We start from the raw sequence: 24,288 nt of genomic DNA, 5'->3' as shown, positions 1-24,288 counted from the left end.
TATAGCAAGAAAGAAATTATAATTTTTAAAATATAGATTTGTCACACTAATATCTAGTGGATGGATATTTTTCATAATTTTTTGTTACATATATATTTTTTAATTTATTTTTTAAGTCAAAGTAATTGTAATTTGGACAGAGGTGTACATTGTAATGCATAACTTTTTGTATACATTTGAATTAACTTTTTTTTGTGTTGAAATGAGGATATCAATACCTAGGGAATACATATTTTTAGCAAAAAATATTCTCTATTTTTCAATTTTTCCACGTGCAAAATACAATCCTTAATGTTCCATGAAAGAACCTACATTCATAAGAAACAAAACATAAAGATATTAATACAATTAAAAATATTAAAAATTATACTATTTGGAAAGCTTATAATAAGGACTAGATACTTAGAAAAAAAAACTTTTAAATAAATTCATTTGACCCCTCAAAAGCTAATATAAGTAGTTTTTTATTAGCATTTTAATAGGTGTCAAGGAGACTCCATTGCAAGTATGGTTTAAGAGTGGAGAGGTTTTATCCAAGGGATTTTGATCTAAGAGGCTTTGATCTAACTCTCTTCAATTAATTACTTCAAATGGGACCTCTCAAGGTTTAAATCATTATGTTTTTTAAAAAATGTATGATTTCAACAAAAATCAAGATGTACCAAAAACTGTAACCCAATATTGTGGGATCACCCATATTTTTAAAATTAATGTATTTTAGAAATTATTTATCTACACTATGATTGGTCAAAAAAAATTGGTATTATAGACGCTGATTTCTAGGAATAAAAGATTTTTTAGATTTTTATTGGATTTCTTTTCTATATATTTTAAAAATAAATGTCTATTTTAATTTTTTTTTCATTTTTATTTATAATATTGTAGATAATTTGATTTTTCTATATAGATATGTAATTTTTAATTATTTTTTTACTTCTCAAAACATAGGTAACAAAATCAATTAGCCATTTTGTAGGGATTTGATTCACACTATTTAATTTAAATTAAATAAAATATTAAACTATTTCATTACAAGCATTACACAACAAATATTTCTATTAAAAAAAACCCAATTATTGTATGTATTTTTTATAATTATAATTTTGTATTAAAAAAAACTTGAAATCATTCTATTATTTAATACTTTTTGAAAATCATAATTTTCTTTTTAATCATTTTAATATATACAAAATAATTTAATAACTTAAATCATAAATTTATGTATTTTGGGGGGTTCTTCCCATAGTGTGTTGGTTAAGCGGTGGTGTTGTTGTTGTGACCACCAAGGTTCAAACCCCCATTGGGCCATCGTGACCGCATGAGGTACCCCACTTGCTCCAACATCACCAGTCACATTAAAAAGTTTTTTAAAATGCCTATTTTCACTCTAATGTTCATATTATACAATTTTATAATTATTTATAGGATTTTATAAAGATCAGTTATAACTAATATAACATAAACATAATAAAATAATATAATCTTAAACTAATAATTAGTAGTTAAGTTTAAGATTTATTTTAATATTATAATTATAATTATATAGATTTTTTACTTCAATTAGGATTATGTTTTTTAGAAAAATGTATATTTTAACAATAATGTTTGTATTATATTATAATTATTAATATTATTTTATTGAAGTGAGAGTTATAGTTAATATTACATAAATATAATTAAAATAATATAATTTTAAAATAACAATAATTCAAAATTATAATAATTAAGAATTACAACAAATATTTTTATTACAAAACTATGAAGGCATGTATAATAGAATATTAAAATAATGTTAATTTTAGTATTAATGCTCAATAGTGTATATTCTATTTTAGTTAGATCGTCTTCGATCTTCTCAGCAGTTTCTTATTAGAAACTTGCTATTCTTGTAAATATCCTTGTATTATTTATGAGCGTCTTGCTCATTCTGTTAATTAATCAATTCTTTGAAATCCATTGCGTGTCTCGCATTGTTTTATGGTATCAGAGCTATAGGAGAAAAAATTTCGGAAATTTTTTAATTCTAAATTTCAATTAGTGGAAATTTTCGAAATTTTTTCTGGTGTTTTAAAAAATCCTTCAAAGTTTTTTTTCCGTTGCCTAGCTCCTGTTTTTCGCGACCTGCAACCTGTGTTCAGCGTCGTTCGGCGTTGTGTGTCTGTGACCTATGTTTGCGCGACCTGCAAGGTCGTCGTGTTTTTCTTTCGCGACCTGTGTTCGCGCGACCTGCAGGGTCGTCGCGTTTTTCTTTCGCGACCTGTGTTCGCGCGACCTACAGGGTCATCGTGACCAGTGTTCCGTCTGTCATCTCCGGCGTCGCGACCTCCGTCTGTCATCTCCGGTGTTCCGTCTGCGATCTCCACCTGCAACCTCCGGTGCGTCTGCAACCTCCGGCGTCGTGACCTGCAACCTTCGGCGACGCCATTTATTTTCTGTGACATCCATGGCTCCCACGACCTTCTGCAATTTTCGATTAAGGTGTTAACCTTTCAGTTTTTATCGAAAATCAATTTTTCCTGCAGATTCTTGGTGGGTTTTTCGAACACCAATCTGGGTAGTTGTCCGTTTTTTCTGGGAGTCTCGATTTTTGTGCCTCGATTTTCGAGCCCGCGAATCCAAATTCTAACAGCAGATCCCTTCTGGGTTTTTCGCACGAATTTGTGGGTTGTCTTTGGATTTTTCTGGGTCAACCAGAAATTTTTTTGGGAAACGTGCAAATGGCTTCTCTCACCCATCTTATGTTAGAAGGCAGTCAACGCTTTAATGGTCACAATTACAACATCTGGAAACAACGTATGTTGACCATTTTTGAATATAGGCGTCTTGACCAGCTTGTTTTGGGAAAAGAGCTCAGTTCTGGTACACCTGGTGCAGATCAAGATAAGTTTGATGAACGCAATCGGGAGGCAGTTATGCTTCTCAAACTCTCAGTGACTGATGATCAGTTACCGCAGATTCCTTCCGGCAAGACAGCTTCTGACATCTGGAAGCATCTGAAGGAATTGCATGAGACATCCGACAAGAGCTGAGCATTCTTTCTAAAGAATCAGTTGTTCTCCATTATGATGGACGAACGTATGTCCTTACAAGAACACCTCACGAGGATAAAGGACATTCGAGATCAGCTCGAAGCTATTGGTCGGACTATGGAGGAAGAAGACATGGTAGTAATCACTCTGAAAAGTCTTCCGAAATCGTATGAACACTTCATTGAGACCCTCAATATTACTTCCACCAATGTTGATCTGAAGTTTTCAGAATTGTGCACCAAACTTCTACAGCAGGATCGCTAGAAACAACAGTTTGGTAGTGGTACTACATCAGCCTCCTCGGAAAATGCCTTTACAGCTCAATCCTTTCACAAGGATAAAGGCAAATTTCAGTCCTCTCAGTCTTCTCAACAGAAAGGCTCTTCTCAGACACAGGATGGAACTAAGAAGAAGAATGTGCAGTGCAATTACTGTCACAAGTACGGCCATATGAAGAAAGATTGCCGTCAGAGGCTCGCTTCTGAACAAAAGAAGCAGGGAGGGTCACACCAGAAGGCGCATGTTGCTGAACATTCCGAGCAGAAGGAGTCTGCCTTTTATGCCTTTATGGCTAAGAGGTCTTCAGATCATGCCAGGTCTTCTGATTGGTACATCGACTCTGGTGCATCATGTCACTTTTCTCATCGGCGTGACTGGTTTACAGACTTCTCACCTTTCAGTGATTCCGTTGTATTTGGCGGAGGTGAGGAGTATACAGTTGTTGGCAGAGGCACTGTTCAGATACAGTCTGGTGGCAGGACTCTCCTTTTCCTGAATGTGTACTATGTTCCTGGAATGGAACTTAATCTGCTCTCTGTCAGCCAGATTATGAGGAATTCTCCTCAACTAGATGTGGTGTTCAGTGCTCACAAGTGTTCCATCATTGATCGGGAGACTCGTCTTACTGTTGTTGTTGGTCTAGAGGATCATGGCCTATATAGGCTTCTTGACACTGGTGATTCTCCTGAAGTGGCTCTGGCAGCTCGTGTTTCTCCTCTCAGCACTTTGTGGCATCAGAGATATGGACATCTCAACATTCAGTATCTCTCTCAGCTATCTCAGGAGGGATTTGTTTCAGGGTTACCTGATATTCAGACTCGGCATCTTGGAGTATGTGGCGCCTGTCAAGCTGGCAAACAGCATCGGACTTCATTCACACATGGAAAGTCTTGGCGCGCATCTAAGGTACTTCAATTACTTCATGCTGATATTTGTGGTCCTATGAATACATCTTCTGTTACTGGTTGCAAATACTTTTTGCTTATTGTAGATGATTTTAGTAGAAAGATGTGGGTGTACTTTCTTAAACATAAATCAGATGTATTTAGTATCTTTCAGAAGTTTAAGTCCTTTGTTGAAAAAGAGTCTGGACATAGTATCATTACTCTTAGGACAAATAACGGGGGGGAATTTTGTTCTGCTGCATTCTCCAACTTCTGTGATACCCATGGCATCAAACGCCAATTGACTACACCCTACACTCCTCAGCAAAACAGTGTTGTCGAGCGTCGCAATCGTACAGTTGTTGAGATGGCTTGCTCTATGTTACAACACAGGAGTGTTCCGAATAAGTATTGGGCTGAAGCAGTGTTTACTGTTGTCTACCTTCTTAACCGTTCCCCTAGTCAGGCTGTTAAGGGGAAGACTCCAGAAGAGGTTTGGTCTGGTCGGAAGCCTAAGATCAGCCACCTGAAGGTTTTTGGCTCTGTTGCCTATGTTTGGATTCCAGATGCTAAGCGCTCCAAGTTGGATTCCAAAAGTCAGAAACTCATGATGACAGGATATAGTGATCACCATAAGGCCTACAGACTGATAGATATAGACACTGAACATCTTATCTTCAGTCATGATGTTGTATTTGATGAAGACAGAGGATTCTTTCAGTCCCCTTTTTCAGAGCAGAGTTCTGAGGATCAGCCTCACAGTGTTCTTATTCCATTAGGTTCGCCTGATGGGAGGGATGATGCAGAATCTATTTTTGATGATGCACTACCTGAGTTCCCTCCGGAGAATAATCCTCCTCCTGCTGCTCCTGTTCCTGATCCTGAGCCTCTTCCAGCTCCTCCAGATGTTCGCACTTCTACTCTCCGGCCTAAATGGTGGGCCAAGACCATTGGTGATCTTAGGGATACTGAGCTCATTGAGGGTAGAACCTCCCGTAATAAGAGCAAACAGCAGCATACAGTCAATTTTGCTCTCATGGCTAACATACACAGTGTTTTTGAGCCTCAGACATACTCAGAGGCTAAAGGTATACCTGAGTGGGAACAGGCTATGGAAGTTGAGTTCCAGAGTCTTCAGAAGAATCACACTTGGGCCCTTTCTGATCTTCCTTCAGGGAAGAAGCCCATTAGTTGCAAATGGGTGTACAAAGTAAAATACAAAGCTGATGGAACCCTGGACAAGTATAAGGCTCGTCTTGTTGCTCGTGGGTTCTCACAGAAAGAAGGCATTGACTACGAGGAGACTTTTGCTCCTACAGCCAAAATGAGTACCATACGGCTCGTTCTTGCCTTGGCAGCCCAGTTCAATTGGAAAGTCCATCAGATGGATGTCAAGAGTGCTTTTTTGAATGGTGACTTACAGGAAGAAGTCTACATGACGCAACCCCCAGGATTCAAGGTTGCTGATCAAGAACAGAAGGTCTGTAGACTAGTCAAAGCACTCTATGGTCTGAAACAAGCTCCTCGGGCTTGGTACATGAAAATTGATAAGTACCTGACAGATCATGATTTTCAGCGGAGTCCATCTGATGCAAACCTGTATATCAAGCATACTAGTAATGATATTCTGTTTGTGGTTGTCTATGTGGATGACTTAATCATTACTGGCAGTTCAGCACATTTGATCACTGGGATCAAACAGGATTTGTGCCGCACCTTTGATATGACAGATTTGGGACTTCTACATTACTGCTTAGGAGTTGAAGTCTGGCAGACTGAGAACGGTATCTTTCTCTCTCAGTCCAAGTATGCCAGAAGTCTTGTGGACAGGTTCAGAATGCAGGATTGCAAACCTGTCTCTACTCCTATGGAACCCGGGCTCAAACTTTCAGCTCAGTCATCTTCACCAGTTGTGGATGAATCTCTGTTCAGGCAACTAGTGGGCAGCCTCATCTATCTTACTGCCACTAGACCTGACATCAGTTTTGCAGTGAGCTACATTTCACGCTTCATGACAGCTCCCAAGGCTGATCATTGGATAGCAGCGAAGCGTGTGCTGCGTTATGTGAGTGGCACTCCTGATTATGGACTTCTGTACACTCGGAGTTCTGATCCTATACTCAGTGGTTACACAGATTCTGACTGGGCAGGTTCGGTTGATGACCGTAAGTCTACAGCTGGGTATGTGTTTAGTTTGGGATCTGGTGCTGTCACATGGACTAGTAAGAAGCAGCAGGCAGTGGCTCTCTCCTCGACAGAAGCAGAGTATCGGGGAGCAGTTAAGGCATCTTGTGAGGCGGTTTGGCTTCGACGAATGCTTGCGGATATGCATGTCTCCCAGGCAGGTCCTACTCCCTTGTTCTGTGATAATCAAGGAGTGTTCAAACTCGCCAAGAATCCAGTCTTCCATGAAAGAACCAAGCATGTGGAAACTCATTGTCACTATATTCGACAGCTGGTTGAAGACGGATCCATCCAGTTGCTGTATGTTCCTACCTCGGAGCAGCCAGCAGACATCTTCACCAAGCCCCTTGGTCCTGATAAATTTGTAAAATTCAGGGGGTCTATAGGTGTAGTTAATAGATTGAGCATTAAGGGAGGGTAATAGAATATTAAAATAATGTTAATTTTAGTATTAATGCTCAATAGTGTATATTCTATTTTAGTTAGATCGTCTTCGATCTTCTCAGCAGTTTCTTATTAGAAACTTGCTATTCTTGTAAATATCCTTGTATTATTTATGAGCGTCTTGCTCATTCTGTTAATTAATCAATTCTTTGAAATCCATTGCGTGTCTCGCATTGTTTTAATGTACTTGCCAATATGTGGCACTTGTCTTTAATATTAAACATAAGTTATTATGTTAAGGTAGCTAACAAAAGACACTATATTTTACAGCCTTCAGACCTACCTTGGTATTCTTCAAAAAAATTGTTAATTCCCTCTACAAGGAAGTCTAAAAGCAATTTTTCATCCTCCACCTCTTTCTACAAAAACATGGGTTTTGATGGCTTTGGCATGAATTATCCCCAGATTTATTATTCGCGGATATACTGCAGATATACTCCCTTCTCATACGATGCCTTAGCAGGCTCTAGTCTTTTCAAATCTTTTATAGCATGCAGCATCTGCACCATTAGATCTGTCAATCCATCATGATTTTGGTGCAATATAATCATGTTCTCCTAGGCAAATTCTTCTTTTTCTTCGATTTGAACTTCTCTCTTCCCCCTACCATATCTTTTTCTAGCTCTAATGCCTACAATTTTGTTTGCTCCCTTTTCTGATATCTGATCTCTCTTTCATTGGGGCACAGTCACAACTTGAGTTGCCCTACAAAGTAGCAAGATCATAGCTTTGATACCACTGCAATGACCCTTCACTACATATTATTATATAAAAATACTCAGATCAAAAATATTGTATTGAGTTCCAACCAAAGCTGATTAAGTCTGAAAGACCTACAGCACACAATTTTTAAAAACTCAAATTGTTTTTCAGCTATGGTTTAACATAAGAACATTTGCACTGTAAAACAGCTATGGTTGTGAATAAAGTGCAAGAACCAGTAGTAATGGTGCAGCAGAAGTAGCGGTTGCTCAAACAAAATATTATTATAAAGTTCTATACTCGTAGTTATTAGTTACCTAAAAATTTTGGTTTCAAATTCCATTAAAAACAAAGCATTTTATTACTATAATTATAATATTTTCTTTCTAATGTTATCCATAATACTTTTCCAAAAACTTAATGAGATTAAATTTAAAATATTTTATGGGCTCAAGTTAAATGGTAATAATAGAGGCAGAGATAATAATGTTGAACTCACCTTTTGTTCTATGATGTGCATTGAAATTTAATTTTGATCTATATATGAAGAAATCAGTAACATGTATGTTTTTGAAGAATATTTTTCAAATTTGTGTTTTTTAATATTCAGAAAATTTGTTGAGGTATTGTTGATTTTTTCCCCAAGCCTTGAGTTAAAAAATTTGCACCAATCCAGTTACTTGTTGATGTGTTTTTTAGGCACATGCGAACACAGAATAAAATACCATAAGTATCTTATCCTCTCTTGAACAAAATCTCTCAAATGCTGAAGATTAGCTTAAGGATCACTTGAGAAGACTCCAAGGTTCATGAATGTAGGGTCACTACGTGTGGATAAGCTTTGTTGGTTGATGTGATTATGCTGGAATCACAAGGGGACTTACATTCAAATGCCAGAATGCTTGATTCGCTGGAACTTAGATCATCTGATGTTACAATATGGTGATGCTTTTGATCCTAAACTAACTTGAATTGAAAAAAAAGGGCAAAAGGAAAGGGTTGAGAGAGTCTATTCTAATCCTAAGAATGCAGGAAGATGAATGAATGATTAGGTGGAATCCTACTGGGCGAGGTCTCGCCATCAACTTGAACAATTTGACACAAGCTCAGTGCAATCTTTTAAGGATATTTTAAAGATATTTGAATCAATACCATCAAACATCGATCACCATTCAAGTTAATGCATAAGCAATGAATGTAGAACGATTCGAAGTTAAGCTCATATCATTCCAGTTGACCACACAAGGCGCACCTTCAAGCAGCAAGAGGCTAGTGGTATGGATTAGACGGATTCCTCATGAATACATTCAACAATTTCCTCTATTCAAACTAATCAACATGAAAGTAAATTGAGAAGTAAAGACCATGCGAGTTGTTGAAGCAACAAATCAAATTCACCATAACTTCAATGAAATCAATTGTTCTCTACAACAAGGTTTAGCAACAATCTTTGCTTTCTCCTAATCTAGCTTCTATTCTAATTGCTATTCTAGCTATTCACTATTCTACTCACTATTAGCCCACTATTAACTATTAACCTTTACAAATGAAGAGTCTGAGCTTTTATAGAGAGCTCGTTTACAATGAATTGCCAAGATTGATTCTCCATCAATGGCCAAGATTTTACAATGAAACCCTAATTAGGGTTTGTTACAACCAACTCTTCTTAGCCAATGAGAAAATTACATTCCATGAGAGTGGACCAATAGATATCAAGGGTAGGTACATCGGAGTTTGTGCATCCATGTGTGAGCTTGGTTCACTGAATCAAGACATGCTGAGGTAGACCTTCCTTGATTGGTGAATGATGACTAGGATGCCACTTCAACTCACACTTTGTAGGCTTGATAGATCATCATGAAGGAATATTTCTTGATACTCAACATTATCCAACTTCAGTGATGATGACGATGATCTTCTAACTTTGATTAACTCTTCTGAAACTGTCTTCTAGAATGCCTTGATCATGTTCGATGCAGGCCTTGTGATGACTCTGATTGATTCTTCCTTGTTCTTGATATACTTGATGAAAGGTGCACCTGGTTGAATGTAGCTCTTTAACATACTGACTTTGATTCTTGGATTCTCGAAGGGAATTCAAGATTGTAAAACATCCTTCCATTATGTAGGTTATCCTTCTTTGATGCTCTTGTGTTTGCTGATATATCTTCTTGAAGAGTTCTCCTTGTATCTTACTTCGTTTACTACAAAACAAACAAGCAAGTATCAAATACACTTGATATATAGGTTTAATAAGAGCATATAGAGAGAATTTGCCTTCATGGAGGAATACATTGAAGTTGCTTTTCGCTTGTGGTGACGAATTCTTGAAGTTTATTTCATCCTTGATGTTCATGATGTTGTCCTTGACTTGCCTTTGAACTCACTTCCATTCATTTTCTTCAACCTCGCTCATATACCTTGACTTTTGAAATCGCTCACCTTACTGAGATTATGAAGTTGCTAATGTAGATCAAATCATAATATTCACTCATGCAAGCGAGTTCATGAAGTTCGCTCTTATACACCATTTTATGAAGTTCATTCATCCTCAAAATGTAAAACTCGCTCATATACCTTGGGTTATGAAGTTGAAATTCACTCTTGAAGCTCTCTACATGAAGTTCGCTTATCTTAAACATGAAGTTAAAGCTCGCTTATGTAGCTTGATTCATGAAGTTGATATTTGCTCACGAAGCCTTTGAGGATGAAGGTCACTCTAATTGGTGTGCACATGAAGTTTGTTTCTCTCATCAAGTTTGTTTTCCCTCTATAACTTATGAAATTTGCTCATGATCTCTAAGTCACGAAGTGCATTTTGTATAAAGTTTGCTTCATTTTATTGATTCATGAAGTTCATTTGAATGGAATTTGCTCCTAACCATCAACTCATGAAGTAGACTTGTATGAACTTCACTCCAAATGTCCCAAACATGAAATTCGCTCCAAGATGGCAACTCATGAAGTTGCAAAAATTTGCTCCAAAATGGCAACTCATGAAGTTGTAAATTTCATCCCAAGGGGTGTGCACATGATATATTACTTCAATCACATTGCTTGCTTGCTTGTTTCTTCCAAACATGAAATCCGCTCCAAAACTCTCAAACCTGAAATTCGCTCCAATACTCGAACTCATGAAGTTGCTTCAAACATGAAATCCGCTCCAAAACTCTCCAACCTGAAGTTCGCTCCATCACTCGAACTCATGAAGTTGATTCAAACATGAAATCCGCTCCAAACTCTTCAAACCTGAAGTTCGCTCCTACACTTCAACTCATGAAGTTGCTAAAAACATGAAATCCGCTCCAACTTGTGAGATCATGAAGTTCACTTGCGAAACCCAGCTCATGAAGTATGAATTTCGCTCCAAAGTACAGAGTCCTAAAGTAAGGATTTCGCTCCACTCTTGCAACTCATGAAGTTCGCTCTAAAGGTTGAATTCATGAAGTTCATGTTCTCAAATTTGTTTCATTCATTTATTCCCAACTTTGCTCATAAAGACTTGAAGATGTAATTCACTCCAACCTCCTTATTCATGAATTTCGCTCCTAAAGTCCAACTCATGAAGTAGGAATTTCACTCCAAGAAGTTTTATCATGAAGTTCGCTCCAAACCACAAAGTCATGAAATTCGCTCCAAAACACAAAGTCATGAAGTTCGCTTCAAGAAGGCAAGTCATAGAGTTCGCTTGGCATTGAATCTATTCAAGGTGATCACCCTTCATTTCTCATTCAACTTCGCTCATGTAGGCTTGCTTGTGTATGCTCATTGAATAAATTCGCTCCAAAAGGTGAAGTCATGAAGTTCGCTTCAAGATGCTAACTCATGAAGTTCGCTCCAAGATGCTAACTCATGAAGTTTGCTTGTGAATGCTTGACCATGAAGTGAGTGATTCCAAATTTGAGTTCATCTCTTTTCTTCCATTTTGCTTGTGAGGCCTTGAAGGTGAAATTCGCTCCAATACCTCTACTCATGAAGTTATCTTGAGATCATCTACTCATGAAGTTAGGAATTCGCTCCAAAAGGTGAAGTCATGAAGTGTGAATTTCGCTCCACTTGCTCAAGTCATGCAATTCGCTCCAAAACGTGAAGTCATGAAGTTGGAAGATCGCTCCAAAAGGTGAACTCGTGAAGCTTGCTCTTGAGTGTTTGATCATGAAGTGAGCAATTTCCCTCATTCTTCCATTTCCAACATGAAGAAGCTCGTTCCAAATCTTCAAGCATGAAGTTTGCTCCAATTCTTTCACATGAAGTTCGCTCCGAGAAGGCAGTTCATGAAGTTCGCTTCAATTCTTGAAGTCATGAAGTTGAAATTCACCCTTGAGGCTTTGAAGATGAAGTTCACTCCTGAGGTTGAGCTCATGAAGTTCGCTCCAAACTTGCTACTCATGAAGTATGAAATTCGCTCATCTATCACTTACATCCTTAACTTCAATATATAATGACATGGACATCATGAAGTCCTAGAGCAAATTTTAGTTCTTGAGATGAGTGTTCATGAAGTGAAATTTGTTCCCCAAAAGTAGCACTTGAAGTGACCTTGTAATCCTTCTTCATTAATGAAATCTAGACTTTGCGAACCTACTTCACACTCATGCAAGACTATCCACCTGACTCCTAGCCATTTGAGAACCTATATCTCCCTAATGCAAAAGCTAATAGCAAGGACACAACTAACAACTAAGCCAAGACGACTAACCCAAAAAGTGAAAAAGTGGGGGTCCCCATTTGCAATGGGGCGATGTGTGAATACCTCACAACATTACTGCCGAGACCAAGATATTCAACTATGCTTTCAAGCTCTAATCAATGCCTTTGTATAGCCCATCGAAGGAGCTTTCCAACACATAAAACAAGATGAAGAATAGACCTTGGATGTGAAAGAAGGTGCTACGTCTTAGCCATGAAATAGGACATCCAATACTTTGGAGTGTGTTACAATCAAGGATGAAAAAATGGGGAAAAAATCAGGTAAATCGCGATTTTTTCCAATTCAAAACTGCAAAAAATTTAATCGCCAAAAAATCACGGAAGATTTAATGAAAAAAATCGGCACGAGTTTAACTTAAAAAATCGTTGAAAATCACAATTTAAACGGCATTAAATCAGCAGAAAAAAAAACACAAATGTTTTAAAAAGTGCGAAAAGAGTTAGGAGTCAGTTGGCTAGATGTATCCACCATTTTGCTCGCCTCAGTTGAGGGCTGGTGGTTTATGTTGTAATCTTTGTTTGCTCAGAGTAATAGAGGGAGCTATCCCCATAATGATAGCACTTGCCTAAAAAAAAGTGCGAAAAGAAACCCTAACTTCTATCGCTACATACTTTCGACCTACAGAAATGACGCGGATATTTTCGCGCAGGATATAGACGGCAACGGCGGGCATTTCTTGCGTTTTTCAGGTTCTTTTAGTAGACAATGTGTTTTTACATGCATATCTTGCAAGTTTGCAGTGTTTGCCCTTCCATTGACAAGTAGCATCCAAAGTTTCATGGTAGCTAGTACTCTAGATCGCAGAGAAGAGCAGCAATAAAATAATAATAATAATATCATTGTACAAAATTTTATTCAGCATATACTGATAGCTTTATGAGAGGCATGCCTATATATATTCGCTAAAAGATTGTGTTTAATCTTTGATTTTAAGAATAAAATATTAACAATGTTACATGGCCTTTTAATAAAAATAGAAAGTAAATCTAGACTTACTAGAAAACAATGAATGTTATAATAATCATGTAAGTAAAATTTCTTGACAAAAAAATAAAAGAGGTATAAGTTTTCATTCATCAAAGACCACACCGATTTTGTGAAGTTCTATAAATTTAATGTGTATGTGTTTTTTTAAGAATATTTTAAAAAATCATATATTTTCAAATGTTTGATAAATTTGCCGATTTTTTCCCAATTTTTTGCCGAGTCCTGATTTTTTTTAAATTTTGGGCCAAAAGATTTATTGCCGAGTAAGATTTTTTCATCTTTGGTTACAATAACGTGGCCAAAATGTCCAAAAGCATTCTCCATAAGCATTTCTGTCCAAACAGTTCAGGAACCGAAAATGTCCAAAAAGGTATGTCCAAAAAGGTCCTTAGAAGGAGCATCAAAAGTTTTTCTGGACAAAAAAGGAAAAATTGCATAAGTGAAGAGGGGGGAATCACAGAATGAGTCAAAAAGTGTTATTACGGTCTTAAAAAGTTGTAAAGTGACATATGACCCCAAAGTTTCTATTTTGGTGTAAAACTGAAAAAAAGAGAAAAAATGCCACAAATGCAGGGACACCATTGTTGCTAATACCTTGATAGAAAATATGTTCTTTATAAAATAGAAACGACAATCTGGCTTATAATGTTGGAATATTATTGTAACATTGGGATAATAGTTAAACATGATAACTTTCTTGTGTGCAGTATACTTAAACATGGTAACTTTCTTGTGTGCAGTTGGTCCCCTTCAGGCCACAAAAATTATTCGACACTTGGCATGAAGTTAAGAGTACTGAAAAAGATGAGGCAATCTTGGAGAAGCTAGAGTCTCAAGTGAATGTTGAGCTTCTCATGCAAAGAGTGGTGTTTAGAATTGGAAGATGAGTCCGATACATTTGTAACTCTTGTTTACATGTTGAGAATTGGACGTGTTAATTGGACCCATCAATGGTTTTGAATACCACTGGTGGTTTTGCTTGAGCCAAAATTCTATAAATTAAAGGCTTGGGTGAATAATTTTATATATAATGGCTTCAAGAGTGTTTAGGTGCTGATTACTTTCTCCAAGGGTAAAGAATTTGCTGCAACATCAGATGGGTGAATCTTTTCCTTGTATTTGGTATCTTTTTCTAAGATTAATATGGTGAATCTACTGGAGCTGGAATTTTTCCCTTAAGAGTTTCTCAAGTTATATCTACTGTTAATCTCTTCATGTGGATTTTGTTATTGTTGCTGTAAACATCATTTCAGTCTAATATCTTTATTTATCTGATTTATATCAGTCATTAAGATCAGATCTAAGAAAGGTTTATTGCTTCTAATCAGAGTTTCTAAGTTTCTAACCCATAGATTCAATAAGTCAGATGTAACAACTATCGTTCAAAAGCAAAAGCCCTGCTTCTCTGGTTTAGAAAATCAATGCTAATTTTTTCGTTTATTCTCCAAAGGGTTTGTTGACAACAAACAGAGTAGAAAGACAAATAAGATTCAACAGTAGTGGTGAAACTAGGAAATGCACCTGAAGGAACTGCCACTGAATTGGTCACAGTTCTTTTTGTTACCGAATCATCACGAGGTGAATGTGAAACATTCAGCTTTCCTGGTACTTTATTGCCTTTTGCTTTCTGTGCATACCTCCTGTTCTGAAACCAGTTCCATACCTGTATTGTAAGAGCTCACAGTTAGCAAATATAAAGATAAAACTAAAATAAAAGGAAGAAGAAAGGAAATTTTAGATAAAACGTGGACCCTTAAGATACAATGGAAGAAGATTAATAAAAAGATGAAATGTAAACCATGTAACAAGCAGTATTTGTGAACAAAAGCGATCAGAAGGACCTGCTTCGATTGGACAAGAATTTTCCCAGCTCTTTCAGGTGATTCACTGCATTTCAATCGAATTACATTTTATCACTTCTTTAACAAAAATAAGACCAAGGAAAAGTATTCCTCTTTTGAAATCCCTGATGATCCAAAAACAATGCAGCAGCAATTTCTTGTAAAATCAGAAAACATATTCAGAATTGCAACTCACCTGAATTTTTCAGAAAGGGCACTGATAGAATCACGAGAAGGAATTCCACCCTTCACATCTTCTAAAATCTTTTCCATTTCTTGAACCTTTGCACAGTAATCAATCAAACGTAAACAATGATACTCAAAAAACTTCCAGTAAATGTAGAGGTTGCAATCAAGGTTAGTTCAAATTTCTGAAAATAAGATTTAAATGAAAAGCTTGCTTGAAATCAAACAAAACATCTCTTGAAGAGATATCATTGAAAGAATGGAGTAGATAAACATATCCATTAAAAAGTATTTTTAACATACAGCTTTCCAACTTTAACTTATCGGTTACTGAACAAATAAAACAAACTTTTTAAGAGGTGCATCAAAGAATTATGGTATTTTACAATCTGTAAACTAAGATGGATATTCCATAATGTAGCTTCACCAAATCTAGATTAAGAAGAATTGAAATATTATAACATTTAAACAGACAAATGCAAATAAAGGAATAAAAGCAAGTAACAAAAGAATTGAAGATACAAGGAATGGCCTCGAGAAACCTAAATTCTAAGAGAAAAAACTCCAACAAAAGTGAGGTCTCATGGCCTTCTCATCCAATATCTCCAAACAATTACAATCTTATGCCCAAAAAACATACAGGCAAGAACATTTAGATTTCTGCTCCTAAAATCAATTACTAACTCTCATATTCCCCTCTCTGTTCTATTACAGCCTACTTACAGTCACTACTGCTTACTCAAGGACTGAATTCTTCAATCTTATATCACCTGTACATCTCTTTGGATACTTGGAATATTTATTTCACATTTACAATAGTTATTTATACATTTACAAAAATGAATAGAAGTTGAAAAGATAAAGGGAAAACAAAAAATGCAGAATTTGGAATGCCACTGGTCATTTTCTTATCACCGGAAGAAACAGCCACTTCTGTTAGATTGCAAATTGCAAAACCACCATTATGCCGATTACGAAGCTGCCACTTTAGTACTCATCTCGTCCTCCATCTTCCAAAAGCCATATCTTTTGAATACAAACTCAAAATGAGATGCCACTTTTTTGGATACTGCCTAACATTTTGAGAGGAACCTGAATATATCAAAATATTCAAGTTTGGGTGCCACAAAAAAGTACTGTTTTGGCCCTCTTCATCATGTAGTCACAGTGTAACATGAACTCATGTCCAATCCATTTTCATATCATTTTAGTTCTTTTAAAATGAACAGATATAAAAAAAACTTCATAGGCAATAAACAGAAAAAAATTCTAAAAGTATCATCATAACTTTACCAATAAGAGTGTATTTCCCCCAATCAGTAATAGAGGTAAGCATAAAAACCCTTGCTAACTTCAAGTTAAGGGGAACCCCTTATGCATTGAGGACTGTGCAGCTAAAAGAGAGGTTAGATATTGTCTTGATTGGTGTATTTATTCATCTTGATATAAATAGTTGCAATTAACTGTTAATTTTATGGTAATGCTCGTTAACCACAGGCAAACATTAGATCTGTTGCCTTCCCAACCATAGACGATAAACTCTTATCGTCACCCCCAAGCACAGTACATGACCTTCATGTTGTTGAATTCATATCAATTGATGCAATCATGACCTTGCATATATATGAATCAATAACTCCTAATAGACCTCAAGTCAGCCATATACTTTTGGTGCCGAGGATATAGGGTCAAGCCTATTTATTACAAGTTACATATGAGTCCCCCTTAGTTGCAAGTTACATTTAACTTAATCATAAGTTACACACAAGTGGTTCGCCCAAATATTGCTGAGATATCCAAATGCCAAGGCCGACAAGCCACTTGGCATTTTGTGCACTAGGTCGGCCCTAGAAGGGATCCAACCTAGCTACACAACAACACTCCCTCTTAGCTAGGGAGGATTCCTTCTGAATAACCAAGTCACATAGTGACTACCACCATGGCTACTCTGTAATGTCCCCACTTTAGCAGTTGACCAAGTGTATGTGCGTTAACCTATCTCTACATGGTCCCGAGGGCTAACGAAGGGTTTAAAGGGATCCTGGAGTGTTTTGGCCTAGTCATTTCCAGTTTGGGCCAAAACGGAGTTGATTTACTTAGTTTCAGGCATACTTACTATTTTTAGTAAGTCAGCAAAACACAACGGAGGCTAGTTTTGGTGATTGGATTCGATACTCCTCGGCGAGAGATTTCCGACAAGCTATCACTCGCGCTATTCGGAGTCCAATTGCTAATATATTTTAATGCCTGAAGTGTTATTAAAGTAACATTTAATTTAATTGTAAAATATTAAAGTGTTACTTTAATATTTATTTTATGGGGATGTGTGCAAATCAAAGGGGCACCCAAGGGAGACAGAAGTGAATATTTTAATATGTTTTATATTGCACATCTTTTATCCCACATTGCTCAAGTGAGTTGGGTCGTCCCTTGGAGAAAGAATAAAAGGAAGCTTTTGTGGCTTCATTCAGCATGTTGAATATGAGAAGAATTGGTATGTGTGAGTTGCAGATCCGTTCTTGGCATTAGAGGACGTCTATCCTCTCTTGTGACATTCTAGACCTCATTCCCCTAGGGTTTGGCCTTTGGAATCCATTGCTATCAGCTTCATTATCAAGCAGATTGGGTGCATTTCCAGCGACAGGCAGATTTAATGTTTGTTCATATCTTCTTCCCTACTTGTCCGATGCTTATGCCATTTTGAGGAGATGATTTTATGAAGATATTGGACCTATTGAAGACAAATTAATATTGCCGCAACACTATTCACGCGGGTACTATTCATGTCACTGTAGCAGCAAGATTGAAAATGATTGCTGGAGTATTATGTCAATAATGCTGGAATAATTAGTGAGTTGATAATCTGCCATGTATTTGATTTTATTGATTCTGAAAATAACATCTTATCAGCAGTAGTTCAATCTTCAGTTTGCATATTATTGTAGTTTCCTTCTTGTTCATGTTATGTGATTTCAAATCTATGCAAAGACATAAAAACAAACAAGCATTTCATTACCGAAGCCATAAGAGGTTTAAACATTAAACGGTGAAATAAGGAGTTGGCTGCAAACTGTTTGACCAAATTCCTATTAGTGGCTGGTTTAGTTTTTGGGCATAAAAACCCTCGCTAACTTCAAGTTAAAGGGAACCCCTTATGCATTGAGGACTGTGCAGCTAAAAGAGAGGTTAGATATTGTCTTGATTGGTGTATTTATTCATCTTGATATAAATAGTTGCAATTAACTGTTAATTTTATGGTAATGCTCGTTAACCACAGGCAAACATTAGATCTGTTGCCTTCCCAACCATAGACGATAAACTCTTGTCGTCACCCCCGAGCACAGTACATGACCTTCATGTTGTTGAATTCATATCAGTTGATGCAATCATGACCTTGCATATATATGAATCAATACCTCCTAATAGACCTCAAGTCGGCCATATACTTTTGGTGCCGAGGATATAGGGTCAGACCTATATATTACAAGTTACATATGAGTCTCCCTTAGTTGCAAGTTACATTTAACTTAATCATAAGTTACACACAAGTGGTTCGCCCAAATATTGCTCCAAATTAGACTCATACAACTAAGATATCCAAATGCCAAGGCCGACAAGCCACTTGGCATTTTGTGCACCAGGTCGGCCCTAGAAGGGATCCAACCTAGCTACACCACAACACTCCCTCTTAGCTAGGGAGGATTCTTTCTGAATAACCAAGTCACATAGTGACTACCACCATGGCTACTCCCATGAATAATACGTTCACCATATCTACTCCCAAAGGGTGAACAAGCACATCATGGAATTTCTTCCATGAAACCACCATACCTACTTGCAGAGGGTGGGCTCACCGTGCCTACTCGCAGAGGGTGGAAGAGGGCTTTCATCTCAACCTTCTCCCAGAGAAGGGTGCATTACCACCATGCCTACTCGCAAAGAGTGGAACGAGGAATCTAACCTCAAACTTCTCCCAGAGATGAATGCATCTCCACCATGCCTACTCGTAGAGGGTGGAACGAGGGCTTCACCTCAAACTTCTCCCAAAGAAGAATGCATTAACAAGGGATTGCACCTCGAACTTCTCCCTCACAGAGAAGAACTCATTAACAAGGGATTGCACCTCGAACTTCTCCCTCATAGAGAAGAATGCATTAACCAAATCTTCATGACGATGTAGCTCCCTCTGAAGCTGGAAGGTTGGGCTCCCTATGAAGCTGAAAAAATCAGGCTCCCTCTGAAGCAGATATCAACCTTCTAACCTCTTCGTCCAAGGTTGCTTCTAACGATATGTCAAACTCCCTCTAAACGTTGATTCTTCCTCTGCGAAGAAATGCAAGCAATCTTCCTTCCTTGAATACAATCTCTGACTCGTCCTGGGATTTCTTGGTGGGCATGAAATCGGGACGAAGATCAGCAACAACGCTCTTCCTCTCGAGATACCAAATCTTTAACGTACTGCTGTGTGGCGGCACAAAGCCAATACTTGTTGGGGCTGAAGCAGAGGGCATAGATGATGTCCCCTGCATTGAGCGAATAAAGCCTCTTGCCCTCAACAAGGTCCCAAAGCACAGTAACCCCATCCTTCCCACCGTTGGCGCAAAGTGAGTCGTCGAGCGAGACATCGACAATGTTCACATAGCTGTCGTGGCCTACAAGTGCGTTCTTGAGCTTGCAATTGGTGAGGTTCCAGACCTTGACGGTGCGGTCCCAGGATCCCGATACGAAGATGAATTCGCTGATTAGAGAAGTAATTCGCTTGAGTGTATTGAACTCCCTCAAATACACAGGATCTACCTTCAAGCGGTTAGGCTCTATAGAAGGAACCCGCTTTGATACCATGTTGATTTTATGGCAGTGCTCGTTAACCACAGGCAAACATCAGATTTGTTGCCTTCCCAACCATAGACGATAAACTCTTATCGTCACCCCCGAGCACAGTACATGACCTTCATGTTGTTGAATTCATATCAATTGATGCAATCATGACCTTGCATATATATGAATCAATACCTCCTAATAGACCTCAAGTCGACCATATACTTTTGGCACCAAGGATAGGGTCATACCTATATATTACAAGTTACATATGAGTCTCCCTTAGTTGCAAGTTACATTTAACTTAATCACAAGTTACACACAAGTGGTTCGCCCAAATAGGGCCTGCCCCAAATTAGACTCATACAACTGAGATATCCAAATGCCAAGGCCAACAGGCCACTTGGCATTTTGTGCACTAGGTCAGCCCTAGAAGGGATCCGACCTAGCTACATATAAATAGTTGCAATTCACTAGTACTTTTGTTCGTCAATGTTCAATTAATTTTATATAAACAAAGGTAAGTTGTCAGTTTGGGTACAGGTTCAAGGTTCGGGTGCACTGGTAAGGCAAAACAAAATTCCCAGGTTCAATACATCTGTATCTTGTCATATGATATATATAAAATATTAAAAATATATAAATATGGTATTAACATAAATACAAATAATTATTAATTTGATAATGTAAAAAAAAATATTAATATAATTAAGTTATTTATTGATTATTATACTGTAATATTATATTATAATATATTAATTAATATATGAGTGATATATTATAATATAATATTACAAGTTAATAGCTGATATTAATATATCTAATTATAATATACTTAATAATTATTATAATTAACTATATCTAATACATATTATTCTTATGTCAATTTTTTCATTATTGCATTTCATATTACAAACGGATTCAGGTTTAGGGTAATATGATATGAATACATATTGTTGGGTACCTTGGTTTGAGACTAAATTATGAATTCTGAAATCTACAAGGCTTTTCTATACAATAGCTGGCATATATATTGGCATAACAGAGAGATCATCAACATCATTTTCAGACAATAAACCAGACAATGTAAGCTGTAGATTCATTTTGGTGAGCTTAGAGTGCATGTATACAGTCCTGTATAGTTATTTGAGCCTTTTGGAGGAATTTTTACTTTTTTTAAATAGTATGTTTTCTTGGAGGTATGCCTGGGTATGCCAAGGGCACAGCCCAGACAAATCTGTGGCAAATCTGTACCCAGACCAGTACATGGACCCATTCAGGCCAGGACAACGAACCCGGCATCACAGAAACAAAGCCATCATATGTAAATAATAAAAATACCCAGATAGCATTCCTCTCCCTTGCAAGTGTAGTGGGGTAGAAAACACACAAAAAAAATATTAGTTCCTATCCCATCACATTATGTTCTAGTCAAATCACAAAAGCTGAAAATAACATGGATCTCCAATCCATGTTTAAATATAATTGCAACAAGGAAGCAAGGCCCTTATATTTGCAATATTTATGATGGCACCCTATATGATAGCCACCTCTAAAAGCTTGATTTTATTAATTGAGCAAGTGATATCAACTTTTAAAACCATCTCTGGCCCCTGCAATCCTCCTTCCATGTCAAATAAAATATACCATTTAAAAAAATCCTATGTCCCGCTCTAACTACTTTCTGAAAGCCAATTCATCCAACCGCTAACTCATTTCACAAACACAAAACAAAAATAGATATATAAATAAATGTCTACAAATGATCAAAGTACGTATATGAGACTCAAAAGTAAGCAAATTACAATACATAAAGAAAGATGCAAAAGGAACTCCAACAACCAGAAACAAAAAACCTAAAACTTAGGAAGCAACAAATCTAAACAAAAGGGAAGATAAACCCTAACAGGTACACACTAAACAATCAATAAGTGCACCCCGGCCAAGTTAGCATGTGCAAAAGCTTAATAATAAAAACAATTCTATTAGATGAAGATGCCATGAAAAAGGGAACAATCAGCAGAGCCACTTTTAGAGGGCCAATGGAAAACAAGACTCTAAGTCTGCATCATTCGGTCACTAATCCACACTTCACTAGGTGAGCATCCAACAGAAAACCAATAAAAGCAAGATCTATGTTAATTTTCCCCTCGGCAAATGAGATTTATGGATATCATTGGTAGACATGGAACTGAAATGCATTATCAGAAGTTTTGGAAACTACAAGATATACATTAAATGATATGTTGCAAGTCTAATCATTGATGACCACATACAAACACATGAGGTTGTCAATAATGTCATTGTTGGAGTTGTTATTGTCTATTAAGTGTTGAATATCATCTAAGGTGCCACGTGAAATGTGATACAAATTAGAGGTATCTAGAAATGTCCAGATTCGGTTAATAGTTATCAGAGGCATCTATTGAAGTATACTGTAAATATAACCTATATGCATCCATTGTGGCTGACTGAAGTCAAAGTGCATACAAAAAGGTTTTTGTGTAACGATAGTTCTCCCTTACGTCTTTCTGTAGCTTCCGTGAACAATTTTAAGAGAGAAGCATCATTACAATTAGTAAATGGCACTTCTATCTTTCTACCTTAGTAAATGGAGTTGTTCCAGGTCTCTCTTAAAGTAATGACTAAAGCCCCAGTTAAGTCAGGGTCCAGTAAACATAGGTAGGACATGTCCTGCCAGAAAATTGTTTGAAAAGTTTGAAAAGTAAAGTTCATCCAATAATTTGAGTTGCATCATCATGTCTACATATTACAAAAATTCAATACTTAATAAAAACAATCCACAGTGGTAGCAAACTAAACACCCTTATCTCACCCCGCAAATAAAAAGATTAATGGACTAGAGTGGTTTTGATGGTAATGTTGGTCACCTGGGTCGGGTCTGTTGTGCGAGTTTCTAAACCCCTTAATATGTCGCTCCCGAGGCTTGTTCTTCAATAATAAAAAATTTGTATAAACATATAGAGAGGGGCAGCGATCAATGGATAGCCTGTACACTTTCTTACAATTAAAATCACACCCTGTATAATACAACGCTATATGATTTTATGTCTCGTGAGATTCTATGCACGCAATAACCTTGACAAACAAGAGATATAACACTTCCACGCCGCTATATATCCAGGATCAAAAAATTTACATATTCAACCCACAAAAGCTTATTGTCGCAACTTCGATAAACATTTCTTCGGTTTCTATTTGCGAAGAGATGGAACACAAATAAAGCTGGGGAAAAAAGACACTGCCGTTTCGAGAAAAGTAAGGAATTCCCTTTCCTCCAACACGCGACCAAGTTCTCCATCTGAATATACAATTTGATAACACCAATCCAACGTTAAAAATAAACTGAGGGTCCTGGATTGCCATGGTGCACTTAAATTTTGTACATTTGGTGAGCCATCATTGCCATTGCTCGCTTAAATTTCTATATTTAGTAAGCATTCATTGCTATGGTTCGCTTAAAATTTCTAAATTTACTCAGCAATAAATGAAGTGGGTTTTGAAGAGGAGGGAGGGAGCGAGAGAGAGAGAGAGAGAGAAAGCTGACCTCTTTAGGAGAGAAACGGAAAACAGGAGCTCCCCCGAGAGGTGGTCGCCCCATCTTGTAATGCGACCTGCAGCTGATTGCCCTCGCCCGCTTATTTTTGCTTAAATATCAATGCCCACAACACTGCAGCACATAGATAAATCGATGCCATGACTTAACAAAATCACAAGGGTCTTCAATAGAAAAAAAAATCTCAAGGGAAAACAATATGCAAAAACGGAGGGAAACCTAAACAAAAATTAAATAAATTAAAAAGAACGAGCAAATCACCTCCTATGTCAATACATGCAGCTGCACTCGAATAATCCTTCGAAATCCAAAGGACAGAAAGGATGTGTGATGTAAAAGAATTCAAGGGTTTGCAAAAAAATTTGGAAAAGGTTAATCTATAACAGCGGTTTGCATTGGGCAATTTATGTGGAATGGGCTTAATTGAATTGTATTAGTAATTTATGTGGAATAGGCTTTACTATAACTGTATTATTGTAATTTATGTGGAATATGTTTAAGTAGAAATGTATTATTTGAGATTTATTGTGAAAGAATATTTTAATAAAAGTTTATAGTAATATTTAGTATAATTTTATGTTAAGTTGTTTTATTTTTTATTTTTATATTTATATTTATATATTTGTTCTTATTTTAATTTAATTTA

At 36.8% G+C, this 24,288-nt stretch overlaps 1 protein-coding gene across 3 annotated transcripts in view; it reads right to left on the bottom strand.

Moving 5' to 3' along the window:
• LOC131036863 (protein SAWADEE HOMEODOMAIN HOMOLOG 2) overlaps window positions 1-24,060 on the bottom strand; it is a 46,210-nt gene extending 22,150 nt beyond the window's left edge. For 2 of the 3 annotated variants that reach the window (XM_057968861.2, XM_057968862.2), the window contains exons 1-5: window positions 23,904-24,060; window positions 23,634-23,756; window positions 15,258-15,343; window positions 15,062-15,107; window positions 14,742-14,883 (exon numbers count right to left, since the gene is read on the bottom strand). In XM_057968861.2, coding sequence (XP_057824844.2) covers window positions 14,742-14,883; window positions 15,062-15,107; window positions 15,258-15,343; window positions 23,634-23,687 — 328 coding nt within the window. In that variant the 5' untranslated portion in view covers window positions 23,688-23,756; window positions 23,904-24,060. Of the gene's footprint in view, window positions 1-14,741; window positions 14,884-15,018; window positions 15,114-15,257; window positions 15,344-23,633; window positions 23,757-23,903 lie in introns of those variants that run through there. The other variant, XM_057968864.2, reaches the window with a different exon arrangement.
• Between the last annotated feature and the right edge of the window lie 228 nt (window positions 24,061-24,288).

Source organism: Cryptomeria japonica, chromosome 2 (assembly GCF_030272615.1).
Source record: "Cryptomeria japonica chromosome 2, Sugi_1.0, whole genome shotgun sequence".
Taxonomy (NCBI): Eukaryota; Viridiplantae; Streptophyta; class Pinopsida; order Cupressales; family Cupressaceae; genus Cryptomeria; species Cryptomeria japonica.
This window is presented reverse-complemented; position numbering and strand designations above follow the sequence as displayed.